The sequence below is a fragment of the Salvelinus fontinalis genome, chromosome 29 (assembly GCF_029448725.1).
Source record: "Salvelinus fontinalis isolate EN_2023a chromosome 29, ASM2944872v1, whole genome shotgun sequence".
NCBI classification, from domain to species: Eukaryota; Metazoa; Chordata; class Actinopteri; order Salmoniformes; family Salmonidae; genus Salvelinus; species Salvelinus fontinalis.
This window is the reverse complement of record NC_074693.1, coordinates 19,995,525-20,013,285: the sequence shown is the minus strand read 5'-3', so window position 1 is coordinate 20,013,285 and position 17,761 is coordinate 19,995,525. Positions and strand designations below refer to the sequence as shown.

Genomic DNA, 17,761 nt, shown 5'->3' with positions numbered 1-17,761 from the left:
ATACTCTCCGTTGGTGGGTGTTACTGCAGCGCTCCCCTATGAACACGTAAATCGTAATTCCTTACCATGAGCCCCCTGGGTTGTTTCCAAAATGGCGGCCCCCGGTAAGCACGTAGGGCATTACATTTACAAGAATGGTCGCTTTCTTCTAAGTAATTTTGAACAATTCTGTCTTCGGAGGTAAGTTTTACTTTACGCTGGCATTGCAGTGACAGCTGTTAAAGCATTGGTTGTGTGTTTGTTCCGGTGACTGACAAGGCAGATCATCATAATTTGCTTTGTCACTGACAAGAGGTCACATAAGTAACTGCTGTCAATGCACAACCGAACTATTTTCATGAACCTAATTCTAAATATGTTTATATTATTGATTAATGCATCATTAATTTCAGGAACTTTGGATGGAATGCAGTCGTTTGTCAACAAAATGCATCAACTGAAAGAGGTACATTTAAATCAATGAATGGCACCCAGTAGAAGAATCCCAAGCAAAAAGAACCAGACCAGGATAATTTACTTCATAGATGGTGTTAATTGTAGAATCCTTCTTTTTCTAACTATTACAGAGTCTGCAGAGGCAATTGTCATTCCCAAAAAGAAAACATGGTATGTTGTCTTCAATCTATTTGAAATCACTCAAGACCGAGTTAACAATTGTTTGATATTGTGATGAATAATAACCATTTTTGCTCTGACAGGAGCAAATGGGCTGTGCTGCAGGCTCTTGCATCCACTGTCAACAGGGTAAGAAGTCTGCATTGCATTTCCATGTATATTTTGACAGAAGTAGTAGTAGTAGGCCATGATGCCTAAACAATGCACAACCATCATTTTCAGGACCCCACTGCACCACATTACATGTTCCAGGATGATCCTTATCTTACTCCAAGGACGTCTGCAGAGTTTGTAAGTAATGGACAGGATTTTTTTTGAACTGTGCTGCTTCTTTTTAGACAGTTTGCACTGATGTTTTTTTTTTTGTCTTCTATTTTTTTGTCATCTACAGAAATTATACTCCCTCTCCCAGGAGTCTGGCAGAATGGCAGGTAACCACATTGTCAACAAAAACCCCAAGTTCTTCCAGAAAGACTTTGCTGAACCACATATTCCAGTAAGTTTGATTCTAGTGTGTTATTTTGAATTAGGAAAGCTGCATGATGATAGATAGGTAATTTAGACTGCTGTGTGTCTGTCCTACAGTGCTTAATGCCAGAGACCATGGAGCTGCGTATTGAGGAAGTGAGTGAGGCAGCGCTGCTGGAGCGCATCATGCTGAGGAAGGTGAAGGCTGCAGTAGACATGTACGATCAGCTGCTACAGGCAGGTAAGTCACCCACATTTCTATTAATTGTCATGTATTATTTATAGAGTACAATTGACATTGGGAGTGTATTATGGGGGGTTCAATAAGACTGCGATTAGAAATGTTTGTTTGGTAAGTGTCTGCCTGTTCTCTCTATGCAGGCACCACCGTGTCTACTGATGCCTCTAATGACCTGCTGGACCTTATTTGTCTCTATGGAGACCGTGACCCTGTGCAAGATGACAAGCCAGAGGCAGAAGATGTGGTAGGATATTATTTATGTGGCCTCTACTTGTTTATACTTAATTTTTTTTACCCCTTTTTCTCCACAATTTTGTGGTATCCAATTGGTAGTTAGTCTTGTCTCATTGCTGCAACTCCCGTACAGACTTGGGAGAGGCGAAGGTCGAGAGCCGTGCGTCCTTCGAAACAAAACTCAACCAAGCTGCACTGCTTCTTGAAACAATGCCCATTCAACCCGGAAGCCAGCCGCACCAATGTGTCGGAGGGAAAATCTGGTGACCGTGTCAGCATGCACTGCGCCCGGCACGCCACAGGAGTCGCTAGTGCTGGATGGGACAAGGACATCCCTGCCGGCCTAAACCGGACGATGCTGGGCCAATCGTGCGCCTCCTCATGGGTCTCCCGGTCGCTGCCGGGTGGACTCGAACCCAGAATCTCTAGTGGCATAGCTAGCACTGCTATGCAGTGCCTTACCACTGCGCCACTCGGGAGGCACCGTTGTTTATACTATATAGCTATTTCTTCTGTCACAGCTCAGTGTTGTTTACCTATGGACCTCTGTTGGATTTCCCTCAGGCTCAGGAGGCGCAGGAGGAGGGCCGGAGGAGGAAAGGGAGGCTGCGGAGAGCCTCCGACCTAGTGAGGATAGTTTGGAGGTGAGTTGTTTGAGTGGCGTTACGTTTCGAGAGAAAATGCTGCAAGTAATGCATTTAATGCCTTTTTGACATGCACTATCCTATAAACGTATCACCCCGTCATACAGGGAGAACAACAATGCAGAGAGGATCTTTAACCTGCTTCCAGAACGTGACACACGAGCATACTCTGCTTTGATCAGAGGCATGGTCAAGGTACGTCAGATGTTGAATTGGACAATGTTTTCTGTACAGTCGGTTTGTTTCTTCTAAGGTGTTTCTGATTAAATGTGTGCATTAAATCCCCAGTATGGAGCTCATGTGAAGGCATTCAACGCATACACAGACATGCTGAACAACAGACTGACTGGTGAGTATATTTACAAAGACAACATGCCATACAATACAACTTTATTGTCCATGCAAACAACTGAATTTGTCTTCTACTCTCATTATTCAACGAGAGAGCGAGAGAGTTTTTTTCTCTCTCCGTCTGCCATTTACAATTCTGATTACTGATGATAATACTTGGTGTGTGAATTGGAACATTTCTTGTCGTTACCACCTCCAGCGGATGTCCACACCTTCAATGCTCTGATCTCTGCGGCACCAGAAGTCCGGGAGAGGTACACTGAGAAATGGGACCTGATTGTTGTAAGTGTATAGGAAGAAACTTATACTGGAGAACCTTTTCCTGTTGTCTAAGGACTGCCCTGTTTTTTGTTTTTATGTCATGCCCATATCTCTTTCTCTTTTTTTTTTTCTTCTCCTTCCTGGGTTCTTAGGATTTACTAAAGCAGATGAATGAGCAGAAGGTGAAGCCCAATCTGCTGACGTTTAATGCTTTGCTGAAGGCCCTTCGCCGCTGTGGCTCCTTAGCCAGGGCTCAGTCTCTGCACACGCTCAGTGAGATGAAGGCTATGGGCATTGGTGAGTAGGAAAATGCATCACTGACCAGTAACACTCCTGAAGGAAATGAATGTCAGTTTATGTGAATTATAGCAGTGTCCTAACAGATTATTTATTTTCTTTTAGCACCCAGTTTGGCTTCTTTTGACCATGTTCTGGGCATTTTCTACAAAGCAGGTGAATACCTACAGTACCAGTCAAAAGTTTGGACACACCTATTCATTCAAGGGTTTTACTTTATTTTTACTATTTTCTACATTATAGAATAATAGTGAAGACTTCACAACTATGAAATAACACGTATGTAATCATGTAGTAACCACAAAAGTATTACACAAATCAAAATATATTTTAGATTCCTCAATGTAGCCACCCTTTGCCTTGATGACAGCTTTGCACACTCTTGGCATTCTCTCAACCAGCTTCATGAGGAATGCTTTTCCAACAGTCTTGAAGGAGTTCCCACATATGCTGAGCACTTGTTGGTTGCTTTTCCTTCTCTCTGCAGTCTAACTCATCCCAAACCATCTCAATTAGGTTGTGGTCAGGTGATTGTGGAGGCCAGGTCATCGGATGCAGCACTCCATCAGTCTCCTTGGTCAAATAGCCCTTACACAGCCTGGGGGTGTGTTTTGGGTCATTATCCTGTTGAAAAACAAATGATAGTCCCACTAAGAGCAAACCAGATGGGATGGTGTATCGCTACAGAATACTGTGGTAGCTATGCTGGTTAAGTGTGCCTTGAATTCTGTCACCAGCAAAGCACCACCACACCACTTCCTCAATGCTTCACGGTGGGAACCACACTTGCGGAGATCATCCGATCACCTACTCTGCGTCTCACAAAGACACAGCGGTTGGAACCAAAAATCTCAGATTTGGACTCATCAGACCACATTATAGATTTCCACCGGTCTTATGTCCATTGCTTTTGTTTTTTGGCCCAAGCAAGTCTCTTCTTACAGGTGTCCTTCAGTAGTAGTTTCTTTGCAGCAATTCGACCATAAAGGCCTTATTCACACAGTCTCCTCTGAACAGTTGATGTTGATGGGCCTGTTACTTGAACTCTGTGAAGCATTTATTTGGGCTGCAATTTGAGGTGTAGTTAATTGTCCATTTCTGAGGCTGGTAACTCTAATGAACTTATCCTCAGCAGCAGAGGTAACTCTGGGTCTTCCTTTCTTGTGGCGGTCCTCATGAGAGCCAGTTTCGCCATAGCGCTTGATGGTTTTTGCGACTGCACTTGAAGAAACTTTCAAAGTTCTTGAAATTTCCGGATTGATTGACCTTCATGTCTTAAAGTAATGATGGACTGTCGTTTCTCTTTGCTTATTTGAGCTGTTCTTGCAATAATATGGACTTGGTCTTTTACCAAATAGGGCTAACTTCTGTATACCACCCCTACCTTGTCACAACACAACTGATTGTCTCAAATGCATTAAGAAGAAAATCAATTCCTCAAATTAACTTTTAACAAGGTACACCTGTTAATTGAAATGCATTCCTGGTGACTACCTCATGAAGCTGGTTGAGACTGCCAAGATGCAAAGCTGTTATCATGGAAAGGAGTGGCTACTTTGAAGAATCTCATATAAAATATATTTTGATTTGTTGAACACTTTTCTTTTGGTTGCTACATGATTCCATATGTGTTATTTCATAGTTTTGATATCTTCACTATTATTCTAGAATGTCGAAATAGTATAAAGAAAAACCCTTGAATAAGTAGGTACTGTAGATATTTTGTCTTGATTTCTATTAAACAGTTTCTTGATTGGTTTGTGGTGGTATTTTAGCGGGAGAGTGGTTCCATGTTTCTGTTACTATCTTTTTCTCTCGGTCCTGTCTAGCGTCTCCTTCCCAAGTGCAGACTGATATCCTACAGGAAGTGATGACTGAGGTGGCAGGAAGGACATTCGTTGCTCAGGATCCAGATGATGGTATGCCTGCAGCATTTCAATCTTAAAGGCCGATAGTAGAGGTTCAAATATCAATAACTTCATTGACCAAGTGATTCATGCCATTTTTGAATGTAGCTTTGACTTTATTTTTCCTCCCAGTAAACTTTTTCTCCAGTGCCATGAGAATTGTAAGTAGTCTAGAATACATCTATGTATGTTTTTGAATTTTTCAGTATGTTTGTGGTGACTGTTTAAGACCTGAAGTTGTTTCTGTTCCCAGTGTCTGGATACCAAGGACATTGAGGCGGCGTACAGGGTGCATGACCTGCTCAGTGTGGGAGAGAACTGGAGGCTGCTGGGAGATTCCTTCCAACAGAGTATCTATTAGTGAGTAAACCTTCTAAAAAGGCTTGCAAATCAACATCGGAGAGTAGCATTTCTCCACCTTATTCCTGGTGGTTTTGCGCCAATACACTGTCACCTCTGACCTCTTGTTGTTTGTTCAGTGGCAGAATGTTCAACCTGCTCTGCATGATGGAACACATAGATGTGGTGCTGAAGTGGTACAAAGAACTGATTCCTTCTGTAAGCACTGACATGGCAACATTGACATTTACATTGTATTCATACTCTCACATGCATTCTAAGACTAATGTTCTGAACTTTTTTGTTCCATAGCTCTATTACCCCAATCCACAAGGAATGAGAGATCTGCTCCAGGCACTGGACACTGATAACAGATTGGACATGATCCCACAGATATGGAAAGGTGGGTTGGAAGTAAATGTACTGCCTGATTCATTAACTAGGTTTCTATCCAATTGGCGACAGATTTTCATGCAAATATTCTAGAATCCGCATAAAGAACATTTTCCCACCAGTGGTATGTTTCCACCAAATGAACTAAAAATCAGTGTGATAACATAGAGCAAACAAAATATACATTTTCACATACCGAATAAAAGTTCACTGTGTTTCAATCGCATGATCAACTCTACCGATACTTTTGTCACCACTGTTGCGTTACATAGTAAATGTGCTTACTCTGATCTTGGCAACTGCGCTCTACCCAACAGCTCGTAGATAGTGCAGGTAGGCTGGCCTACATGAGATGATTATTATTGTGGATGAGCGAGAATATTTTAATTTGTCAAATGATGATCGATGCTTGACTGCCATGTCACCAGAAGCAGCGCCCTCAATATTTTTTGAAAAGGAGCATCAAGATCACACTGCACTTTCACCACCCTGTGAAGTTCATCATTTATTTAATCTGTAGCCCAATAAACTGCATGGTTTCCCGAGTCATAGTGGGAGGACCACATACCATGTCATCGTGTGCCTCCAAATTTACTTAGATATGTTATTCTATCAATATTTGCGCAAAGCCATTTCCACTGGCATTTCTTGCATAATTAATTTGAACTGACAAAGATTACACAATTGTCTGCATTCATTAAATTATGCCGAAACTTCCTGTTGCTGTCGTGATTAAAAAATAAATACAATATGACTTTACTCGCATAAAAACTGTGGATGGAAACATGGTTGTAGTAGTGGAATGAAAAATACAAAACAATAATCAACATGTGGATTGTCTGACAAACAGGTTAGAGAGATTGTAAAGGCCTGTAATCAACCTCTGCTTTGGTTTACCCCCCTCCCCCCACTCCACTCCAGACATCCGACGGATGGGGCATGACAACAAGTCCGATTTAGTGGATGAGCTGCTGTCACTCATGGCCAGGGACAAGCACAGCCCTGAGGTGAGGCGGACACCTAGCTAGAAAATAAATTACTATTTACAGTAAAAAATAAGTAATGGTAATCTACTTTGCAATCTATTGGGATTCATGCAGATCCAGGAGTCTTTTGCAGTGTGTGCACTGGATGTTAGGAGCCTGTATGAGCAGGGGCAAGGAGCCAGGATGGCTCTGGAGTGGACAGCCACTGCCATGACCAACATCACCTCCGTCCTACTGGCAGCCCAGAAGGAGCAGGCATGGTGAGTAGACCTGGACACCGAAGCCACAGGGTACTTAAGTTGGAGCCAATTGACATGAAACAAATAATTTTAATCCTTATCTTTCAAATCTAGGGATATGTTGAAGCTCTTCAAGACCAAAAACAAAGTGCCATCGTAAGTCTATTTTACATAGTATTCACGTAGTGTAAACACCATCTAGGCACCCTAGTTCTGACCCATCTATTAACTGTACTCTTGTAGTGAGGAGCTGTTGGAGGAGTTCCTGGCCAGCATCAAGAGCCGCAACGACCCTCAGCACGCCATGGAGCTGGTACAGATCTCAGCTAGCTTCTGTCTCCCCAGTACCCCCAAACTGGCTGAGAGGGTACTGCAGGAGTTTGAGCTCTCTGAAGAACAGAAGTATGACTACGTAGTCTCTATTTTTCATGTGCAATCAACTCTTTTGGGCACCAGATGTCTAATTATGTCCTTGTTCCCTTTCCCATGTAGGACTATTCTGTCCGAGCTGCAGGTCTCAACTGAAGTGAAGTCTAATACAGATTACATGACTTAATCTACCGGTTGAGCCAAACCTCTGACATCAATACCATTCTGAATGGCCACACTAGAGGTTGACATGCAAAATATGAATTGAACAGTAACATGTTTGTAGCCAACTCCAGTACTACAATTAATTCATTGTAAATGCAGAGGCTATGCATTTTAAGCTAAACCATTAGCTACAACAAATATAGTGAATGTGAAAGTCATGTGATTAACAGTGTACAACAGACCAATAAATATGTACCAACTAACTCAACAGCCACAATTTATTGATATATCCAATATTAACAGGGAGGAAATAGCATGACAATTGATTCTGCACAAAACATGATCAAAGTGAAAAACACATTGTGATCTGAAACAGTGAACAAGGCTAGTGAGAGACAAGTTACAGGACCAAGGGTCCAGCTATCTAAACCAGTGGTTCTCAACTCCAGTCCCCTCAACAGCACACATTTTGTTGTAGCCCCAGACAAACTCACCTGATTCAACTTGTTAAGCTTTCAGGTGAGTGTCTGGGGTTACAACAAACGTGTGCTGTTGAGGGGACTGGAGTTGGGAACCACTGATGTAAACAGCACACCCAGTGAGGGATCTCATACATTACACCTGCTGAGGACACCATAGGTACATCAAACGCATTAGTACTACTCAGTAAGTCATTTTCTTGTAGATGCTTGGGAAGGTTCTAAAGAGGGCATGTTTTAATACAATTCTGGGATACGCCCCTCAGTGGTATAGTGGTGCTTCAAACAGACTTCCTCTATTCATAAATTAATTCCTCATGGAGAGGGCAGAGCTTGCTGTTGATGCAGATGGGGACACTCCCATGTCATGGACCTGGACTGATCTAAGGCGCCATGGTGGTGCCCAACCCCACTGCATTGGCATATGCAGACAGGAGGCTGACCACCTGTTTCGTTTCTAGTGTGAGCCGGGCCTCTTTGAGCCAGTCCTGAGCCACCCTGCGCGACTCGCCCTTCAGCTGGTTGACAAGCTTGGCGGCCAACTCCAGGTCTCCATGCTCCAGGCTGTAGGCAGCGTAGGAGAGCAGCTTGAACGTGTCGAGATCTTCGGCCGACAGCTTGGCGGGGGGGGCCTCCTGTGCCTTCTCAAAGAGCAGCGTGGCCTGCAGGTAGGATAGGAAGTACTGGTAGAGGCTGTTGCGGGTCTCGTCAATCAGGGCCACGCGGCGGGCCAGCTGGCGGATGGCGTAGAAGCGAGCGCGGAGAGAGGCCTCGCTGTAGACGCCGCGGCTGAGTGACTCGGAGGGCAAGGCAGTGGCCAGGGCCTGGGCAAACTCATCCTCAGCACAGCTCTCCTTGATGGCCTGCACGGCACCCTCTAGGGGCTCGGTAGGGTCATTTAGGGCAGCAGTCTTCAGAGTGTAGTTCAGAGCCTCCACTGAGAGCCACAGCTGATGGGCCTTACGGGCCTCCTCCTCTGCTATAACATGACCTGTAGGGTAACATGACTACACTTTAGAATCTCATACAGAACCCACCACAACAGGTTACGAGTACAGAACCCACCACAGCAGCGTGTGTCTCACTCACTGTCAATGGCCTCCTCCATGCCCTTGAGCCTGGCGTAAGCTGCATTCATGTCCAGGGTGAAGCTGTCCAGTTGGTCCTGTGTCAGACGACGGTACTCTGTCTCCTTCTCCATCAACGAGCTGTTCAGGATCTGGAGACGATTAAAATCATGTTCATTCAGTTTCCATTAAATAGGATTTTAGGGGTTCTTAATGTTTGCATTGCTAAATAGTAAGAGGAAGTAGTTCAGCTGTAGCAGTGACAAGCACTCAAAACACTGAATAAACAATTGGCTTGTTGGATGGCTAAACTTATCTCCTGGATTTCAATATGAAGGATGTTTGATAGGCTGTGGTTATGTATGCGTCACAGTAGATGGATATACTTGCCTCCTCTGCCTCGGAGCGCAGTTCCTGCTCCTGTACCTTGAGGACGTCATGCAGGTGGTCTGTGTGTGCTGCAGCCTGCCTACGCAGCTGGGTTCGCATCTCTGCCTCCATCACCTCCCGAGTCTCCTCTACCTAGTGATGGACACAGATAAGTCTCATTCTACTCATGTGTCCAACAGAGCAAACATTTAGCTTGATTGCTACAACCTGTGCGAGGAAAGGAAAAGTCCATCCATCAAAACAGATGAATGCTGCCCTATAACGAGGTAAAGACCTTAGGATCATTTGGTTAATAGTTAGACAAATAAAGGCCCTTTAGCTCACCTTCTTCTCCTGCTCCAGACGCATCTGTTCTCGGTTGTGTTCCAGGGCGGTGGAGACAGCCACCTCCAGGGCCTTCTTGTCCTCCAGCTTCTGCTGCTCTAGGGCAGAGTCGATGTGGATCTGCTCCCTCACCCTCTGTTCAGCCAGCTCTCGGTTCAGCTGATCGATGCGTCGGTGGGCATGGGCAATCAGGGAGTTGAGGTCATCTTGAGTCAGCTTCCCTGCTGGGAGACGGCCGAGGCCAGTCCGTGAATTTAAGAGCAGATTTATCCTGTGCCCCCCCCCCCCCCCTCCTCCTCATGGTTATAGCCTAAACCAGTTATCTTTCCTTGCATCCTCTCAAAACTCATTGGGGATGGCTTGGACCTTCTCCAATACGGTTGGACAAGGAGGCGAAGAATCGCAGAAAGACTAACTGAACCTAAGCATGTCATTGATGCTGTGCACAGTTTTTCAAAGGTTTACAGCAAAGTCGAACTGTTAAAATGTGGGTGGGTAATGGGAGTAAGGTGTAGGGGTGAAGCTGACTTACTGAGTCCCTTCCAGTTGGCCTGGATCTCTGGAGTGATGCTGTTCAGCTCCTTCTGGAACTGGGCCTTGGCCTCGTTCACCAGCTCGCTGTACTGGGACACAATCTTAGCCTCGGACTGGGCTGTCTGAACCTGCAGTAACGACGCATCAGGATAGGTTAAACACAAACATCTAACCAGAAAGACAAGTATGCAGAGTATGACGTAAGAGATAGACAGTATTTATCATTCCATGTATGTGTCCAAAATAACACCCGAGTGGTGCACTAATATATACACACAAACATGCACACAGGGGAAAAAAGATAAAATGCAACAATTTCAAAGATTTTACTGAGTTACAGCTCATAGAAGGCCCAGCCACTGGAGAGCCAGGCCCAGCCAATCAGAATGAGTTTTTCCCCACAAAAGGGCTTTACTAGAGAGAGAAATACTCCTTAGTAGCCCCCCCTCACCAGACGATCCCACAGGTGAACAAGCCAGATGTGGCGGTCCTGGGCTGGCGTGGTTACACGCGGTCTGTAGTTGTGGGGCCGGTTGGACGTACTGCCAAATTCTATAAAAACGACATTGGGTGGTGGCTTATGGTAGAGAAAGTAACATTCAATTCGCTGGCAACAGCTCTGGTGGACATTCCTGCAGTCAGCATGTAAATTGCACGCTCCCTCAACTTGAGACATCTGCGGCATTGTGTTGTGTGATAAAACTGCACACAGAGGGGCCTTGTCTCCAGCACAAGGTGCACCTGTGTAATGATCATGCTGTTTAATCAGCTTCTTGATATGCCACACCTGTCAGGTGCATGGATTATCTTGGCAAAGGAGAAATGCCCACTAACAGGGATGTAAACTAATTTGTACACAAAATATGAGAAATAAGCTTTTTGTGGTCATGGAACATTTCGGGGATCTTTGATTGAATCTCATGAAAAATGGGACCAACACTTCCATGTTGCGTTTATACTTTCTTCAGTATATGAAATAGGTTGGGATGCAACCCATGTGTTAACAGTATAAAACAGTGCCAGTTTACCCTGGTCACCACGCTGTCCAGATCTACCACCATGCTGTGAAGGTTCTCCTCTGCAGCAAGGATAGATGGCCGGGCTGCAGCAATCTTTAAATGCTTGGCTTCATTGATCACTCCTCTCAGCTTGTCTAGCTCAGCCCTAAACACCAGAGATACAGAATTAATCCGTTGCACAAAGCCAAACATAGCAAGCACAGAGTCATTGATGCTTTAAAAGTTAGTTCTGTTGTATAATATATACACAGTACTGTGCAAAAGTTTAAGGCAGGTGTGAAAAAAATGCTGTAAAGTAAGAATGCTTTCAAAAATAAACATGTTAATAGACTAGATGTATCAATTAACAAAATGCAAAGTGAGTTAACAAGAAAAATCAACATCAAATCAATATTTGGTGTGACCCCACTTTGCCTTCAAAACAGCATAAATTCTTCTAGGAACACTTGCACAGTTTCTGAAGGAACTCAGCAAGTAGGTTGGCCCAAACATCTTTGAGTACTAACCACAGTTCTTCTGTTGATTTAGGCAGCTTCAGGTGCTTCTCTCTCTCTCTTCTTCTAATCCCAGACAGACTCGATGTTGAGATCAGGGCTCTGTGGGGGCCATACCATCACTTCCAGGACTCCTTGTTCTTCTTTACGCTGAAGATACAGCGAAAGTCATTAAGAACTACGGGCAAATCAGATGCCTCCCTGATGGTATTGCATGATGGATACGTATCTGCCTGTTCTTCTCAGCATTGAGGAGACCCATTAATTCTGACCAAATCTTCAACTCCATTTTCAGAAACGCAGCACCAAACTTGCAAAGAACCTCCCCCATGCTTCACTGTTGACGGCAGACACTCATACGTGTACCGTTCTCCAGCCAGTTGGCAAACAAACTGCCTTCTGCTACAGCCAAATATTTGACTCATCAGTCCAGAGCACCTGCTGCCATTTTTCTGCACCCCAGTTCCTGTGTTTTGTGCATAGTTGAGTCGCTTGGCCTTGTTACCATGTCGGAGGTATGGCTTTTTGTCTTCCATGAAGGCCATATCTGACCAGACTTCTCCGGACAGTAGATGGGTGTACCAGGGTCCCACTGTTTTCTGCCAATTCTGAGCTGATGGCACTGCTGGACATCTTCCGTTTGTGAAGGGAAGTAAACATGATGTGTCTTTCATCTGCTGCAGTAAGTTTCCTTGACCAACAAGTTCGTCTACGGTCCTCAACATTGCCTGTTTCTTTGTGCTTCTTCAAAAGAGCTTAGACAGCACATCTGGAAACCCCTGTCTGCCTTGAAATTTCTACCTAGAGACCTTGCTGATGCAGTATAATTACCTTATGTCTTGTTGCTGTGCTCAGTCTTGCCGTGGTGTATGACTTTTGAGAGTAAACTGTCTTCAGCAACCTCACCTTGTTAACTGAGTTTGTCAGTTCCTCGCCCAGTTTTATTACTCCTACACAGCAGTTTCAGGTAATGATTGCATTGATGATCATTAGCACCTGTTTGGTATAATTGTTTAATCATACACCTGACTATATGCCTACAAAATCCCTGACTTTGTGCAAGTGCGCCTACAAGAATTAGATGCTGTTTTGAAGGCAAAGGGTGGTCACACCAAATATGGATTTGATTTAGATTTTTCTGTTCACTCGCTTTGCATTTCAAATACAGTGCAGTAATATCTAACAATTCCACAACAACTACCTAATACACAAATCTAAAGGGGTGAATGAGAATATCTACATATAAGTATATGGATGAGTGATGGCCGAGCGGCATAGGCAAGATGCAGTAGATGGTATAAAATACAACTCATATCACGTGTATATACTGTAAGATATGTAAAATATTGAAGTTTCATTATTTAAAGTGGCAATGTTTAAAGTGACCCATTTATTAAAGTGGCCAGTGATATGAGTCTCAATGTAGGCAGCAGCCTCTGAGTTAGTGATTCCTGTTTAGCAGTCTGATGGCATTGAGATTGAAAAACCGCTTCTGTCTCTTGGTCCCAGCTTTGATGCACCTGTACTGACCTCGCCTGCTGGACGATATCGGTGTGAACTGGCAGTGGCTCGGTTGGTTGTTGTCCTTGCTCTTTTTGGCCTTCCTGTGACATCGGGTGCTGTAGGTGTCATGGAGGGCAGGTAGTTTGCCCCCGGTGATGCGTTGTGCAGACCGCACCACCCTGTGGAGAGCCTTGCGGTTTAGGGCGGTGCAGTTGCCGTACCAGGCGGTAATACAGCCCAACAAGATTCTCTCGATTGTGCATCTGCAAAAGTTTGAGTGTTTCAGGTGACAAGCCTAATTTCTTTAGCCTCCTGAGGTTGGCCTTTACCATGCTGTCTGTGTGGGTGGACCATTTCAGATTGTCAGTGATGTGAATGCAGAGGAACTTGAAACTTTCTCCACTGCTGTCCCTTCGGTGTTGATAGGGGGTGCTCCCTCTGCTGTTTCCTGAACCCACGATCATCTTCTTTGTTGACGTTGGGTGAGAGGTTGTTTTCCTGACACCATACGCCGAGAGCCCTCACCTCCCTGTAGGCTGTCTCTTCGTAGTTGGTAATCAAGCCCACTACTGTTGTGTCGTCTGCAAACTTGATGATTGAGTTGGAGGCGTGCATGGCCACGCAGTCGTGGGTGAAAAGGGAGTACAGGAGGGGGTTGAGCATACACCCTTGTGGGGACCCAGTGTTGAGGGTCAGCAAAGTGGAGGTGTTGTTTCCTAACGTCACCACTGGGGGCGGCCCGTCAGATAGACCAGGATCCAGTTGCACTGAGCGGGGTTGAGACCCAGAGCCTCCAGCTTGATGATGAGCTTGGAGGGTACTATAGTGTTGAATGCTGAGCTGTAGTCAATGAACAGCATTCTTACATAGGTATTCCTTTTGTCCAGATGGGATAGGGCTGTGTGATGGCAATTGCACCGTCTGTGGACCTGTTGAGGCGGTATGCAAACCGAAGTGGATCTTGGGTGGCCGGTAAGGTGGAGGATATGATCCTTGACTAGTCTCTCAGAGCACTTCATGATGACAGAAGAGAGTGTTACAGGGCAGTAGTCATTTAGTTCAGTTAACTTCACCCTCTTGGGTACAGGAACAATGGTAGCCATCTTGAAGCATGTGGGGACAGGGAGCGATTGAATATGTCCGTAAACACACAAGCCAGCTAGTCTGCGCATGCTCTGAGAACGCGGCTAGGGATGCCGTCTGGGCCAGCAGCCCTGTGAGGGTTAATTTTACTCACGTCGGTCACGGAGAAGGAGATGGGGGTGGTGCAGCCCTTGTTAGCGGACCACGACAGTGGTACTGTATTATCCTCAAAGTGGGCAAAGAAGGTGTTTAGTTTGTCTGGAAGCGTGACGGTTTCTGGTTAGGGTAGGTTTTAATAGTCAGTGTAGGTACATCATCTCCAATGCATTTCTTTATAATCTCACTCACCGAGTCAGCGTATAGGTCGATGTTGTTCTCCGAGGCTGACCGGAACATATTCCATTCCGCGTGGTCACAACAATCTTGAAGTATGGATTCCGATTGGTCAGACAGCGTAGAATGGTTCTAGTCACGGGTACATCCTGTTTGAGTTTCTGCCTAAAAGACGGTAGGAGCAAGATAGAGTCGTGGTCGGATTTGCCGAAGGGAGGGCCTTGTATGCATCGCGGAAGCTTGAGTAGCAGTGATCGAGTGTATTATCCCTGCGCGTAGTGCAATCAATATGCTGATAGAATTTAGGTAGCCTTGTTCTCAAATTTGCTTTGTTAAAATCCCCAGCTACAAAAAATGCAGCCTCAGGATATATGGTTTCCAGTTTACATAGAGTCAAATGAAGTTCCTTGAGGGCCGTCTTGGTATCTGCTTGAGGGGGAATGTACACAGCTGTGACTATAACTAACAAGAATTTTTGGTTGGTAAAATGGCCAGGATTTGATTGTAAGGAATTCTAGGTCGGGTGAGAAGGACTTGAGTTCCGGTATATTATGATTACACCATTAATCATGAAGCATACACCCCCCGCCCTTCCTCCTCCCAGAGAGGTGTTTATCTCTGTCGGCGCGATACATGGCGAAGCCCGGTGGCTGAACCGATTCTGACAACATATCCCAAGAGCCATGTTTCCGTGAAACAGAGAATGTTACAATCTCTGATGTCTCTCTGGAAGGCAACCCTTGCTCTAATTTAATCTACCTTGTTAAGAGACTGGACATTGGCGAGGAGTACACTCGGGAGCGGTGGGCGATGTGCACTTCTACGGCGCCTGACCAGGAGACCACTCCGTCTGCGGCGCCGTTGTTTTGTGTCGGCTTCTGGAATTAGATCCATTGTCCTGGGTGGTGGTCCAAACAGAGGATCCGCTTCGGGAAAGTTGTATTCCTGTTGGTAAGTTGACGTTGCTCTTATATCCAATAGTTCTTCCCGGCTACATGTAATATGATTTACTGGGGTAACAATGTAAGAATACATTTTTAAATTTTTTTTTTTTAAATGCATAGCTTCCTAAGAACTCGAAGCAACCATCTCCGTCGGTGCCATCTTCCATTAGTTAATTGATAAATATAATCTATTAATTAACATGTCTATTTTTGAAAGCATTCTTACTTTACAGCATTTTTTCACACTTGCCTAAAACTTTTGCACAGTACTGTGTGTATGATATTTTTTAACAATACATCCACATACAGACGCACACAAACATCCACAACATCACCCATGCCCAGACCCTACCTGCTCACACCCCCAATCTACAGCATCACTCTCCTCCACATGGCCTCAAACTGCACCATTTTGTTTCTCTCCGTCACCCACGTACTTTCAACATATAGAAAGCTCAAATGCTTTATCTATAGTGTTAACGATGGAGGATTGGTTAATTTCCAACTTAAGTATACGTTTTTTCAAGATGAACGACGAGAAAAGTATTGTCCATCACACTGCACCCTCATATGCCATGACCCCTCTTTGACACTACTGCTACTCTGTATATAATCTATGCATAGTCACTAACTCTACCTACATGTACATATTAACTCAACTAACCGGTACCCCTGCACAGACTCCATACCGGCACCCCTTGTGTTTAGCCTCGCTTGTTATGTTACTGCTGCTGTTTAAATATTTGTAACTTTTATTCTCTACTTAATAAGTTTAGGAAAAAAAGTGTTAAAGCATTGTTGGTTAGGGGTTTGTAAGTAAGCATTACACTGTAAGGTCTACATCTGTTGTATTCGGCACATGTGACAAATAACATTTGATATATGCAGACAGACGGATTAAAAGTACATTTACATTGCAATACTTCTGACAGTCAACTTTCTAACTCTGCCCATAACTTAATGACTTTATAGCATTCCCAGAAGGCATGGATTACTGAGTCATTGTTAGTTTTACACTTAAGACTGCTGTAGAATGTGAATGGTCTTGTGTAATAAATACATTTGTTTATACTGGATTAAGCTTACATTTTCATTAACTAATTGATAGCGTTGCTTGAACATTCCCTCAATCTTGTGCCAACAGTTATTTTAAAGTTGGTTCTAAGAGATTGTCAGTTGGATAGGCTCTCTGCAAGGTTTTGTATATCTTACCTATCATATGAATATCCCTTTCTTACTTAAAGATTGCTCTGATATCCAAAATATTTCAAAACAATTTCTTGAAAATATCTACATTTGGTCAGTCTAAAATTGCTTTTTAAAATTGTATCATGGCAACAAATGCATTTCCTATTAACAAGTAATTTATGGTTACTATGCCTTTAGTTTTCCCCATGTACCAGTTTCTGTGAATTCTGAAAAGCTATCCAAGGATTGTTCCATAGGATTGTGTTTTTAGGGAGTGATAGTTCTTGTAGAATACAATTAATTTTCTTAAATATTGTTTAGTGTCCTTAACTATAAAGTTAATGTTCTTAGATTTATCCTTTGAAAATAGACAAGTAAAAAAATTCTGGGTATGAGCATGCGCATCTTCAATATGTACCCATTGTTGCTCTTGAGTGCATTGAACTGTCGCAAGTAAAAGCCTTGGGTGGCAAGTTGATACAATTCCATGTCTGGAGGTTAAAACCACCCTCTGACTTAGGAAGATGTAAAACGTACCTTTTTATTTTATGAGTTTTATTTGCCCATATAAAAAGTATGTTATGACCGAGTATACTTTTAAAGAAAAAGTAAGGTCCCGTGTGGCTCAGTTGGTAGAGCATGGCGCTTGCAACGCCAGGGTTGTGGGTTCATTCCCCACGGGGGGACCAGGATGAATATGTATGAACTTTCCAATTTGTAAGTCGCTCTGGATAAGAGCGTCTGCTAAATGACTTAAATGTTAAAGAAAGTCTTTGGTTGGGTAATTGGTATTACAGAGAATAAACATTTGGGGAGCCATGCCTTTATGTAGAGGTTTAGTCTATTTTTCCATTTAATTAGATCTGCTTTCATATTGTTGAGTAACTGGATAAC

General features: G+C 44.0%; 2 protein-coding genes across 4 annotated transcripts in view; one reads left to right on the top strand and one right to left on the bottom strand.

Annotated features, from left to right (window-relative positions):
- Positions 1–71: 71 nt before the first annotated feature.
- ptcd3 (pentatricopeptide repeat domain 3) lies at positions 72–7,772 on the top strand. The gene is made up of 24 exons (XM_055888553.1): positions 72–180; positions 393–445; positions 567–606; positions 699–744; positions 838–906; positions 1,007–1,111; positions 1,201–1,324; positions 1,465–1,568; positions 2,123–2,202; positions 2,310–2,397; positions 2,491–2,551; positions 2,753–2,835; positions 2,967–3,111; positions 3,217–3,267; positions 4,941–5,030; positions 5,151–5,179; positions 5,272–5,378; positions 5,498–5,576; positions 5,670–5,760; positions 6,672–6,757; positions 6,851–6,996; positions 7,090–7,131; positions 7,219–7,377; positions 7,468–7,772. Exons 1-24 carry the CDS (start codon positions 92–94, stop codon positions 7,529–7,531), a joined length of 2,031 nt encoding a protein of 676 aa, XP_055744528.1. The 5' UTR covers positions 72–91; the 3' UTR covers positions 7,532–7,772.
- Positions 7,770–17,761, bottom strand: part of immt (inner membrane protein, mitochondrial (mitofilin)) — a 25,364-nt gene continuing 15,372 nt past the window's right edge. For 2 of the 3 annotated variants that reach the window (XM_055888550.1, XM_055888552.1), the window contains 6 exons: positions 11,332–11,467; positions 10,302–10,431; positions 9,770–9,993; positions 9,446–9,577; positions 9,078–9,207; positions 7,770–8,979 (listed from right to left, as the gene is read on the bottom strand). In XM_055888550.1, the coding sequence (XP_055744525.1) occupies positions 8,372–8,979; positions 9,078–9,207; positions 9,446–9,577; positions 9,770–9,993; positions 10,302–10,431; positions 11,332–11,467 (1,360 nt within the window). In that variant the 3' untranslated portion in view covers positions 7,770–8,371. The remainder of the gene's footprint in view (positions 8,980–9,077; positions 9,208–9,445; positions 9,578–9,769; positions 9,994–10,301; positions 10,432–11,331; positions 11,468–17,761) is intronic. The other variant, XM_055888551.1, reaches the window with a different exon arrangement.

Bases quoted from the DNA above. Each gene is read 5' to 3' on its own strand.
- ptcd3 (XM_055888553.1), top strand. From the start codon at position 92: ATGGCGGCCCCCGGTAAGCACGTAGGGCATTACATTTACAAGAATGGT. The intron at 907-1,006 runs GTAAGTAATGGA...TGTCATCTACAG, and splicing joins CAAGGACGTCTGCAGAGTTT to AAATTATACTCCCTCTCCCA. The intron at 1,325-1,464 runs GTAAGTCACCCA...CTCTCTATGCAG, and splicing joins CGATCAGCTGCTACAGGCAG to GCACCACCGTGTCTACTGAT.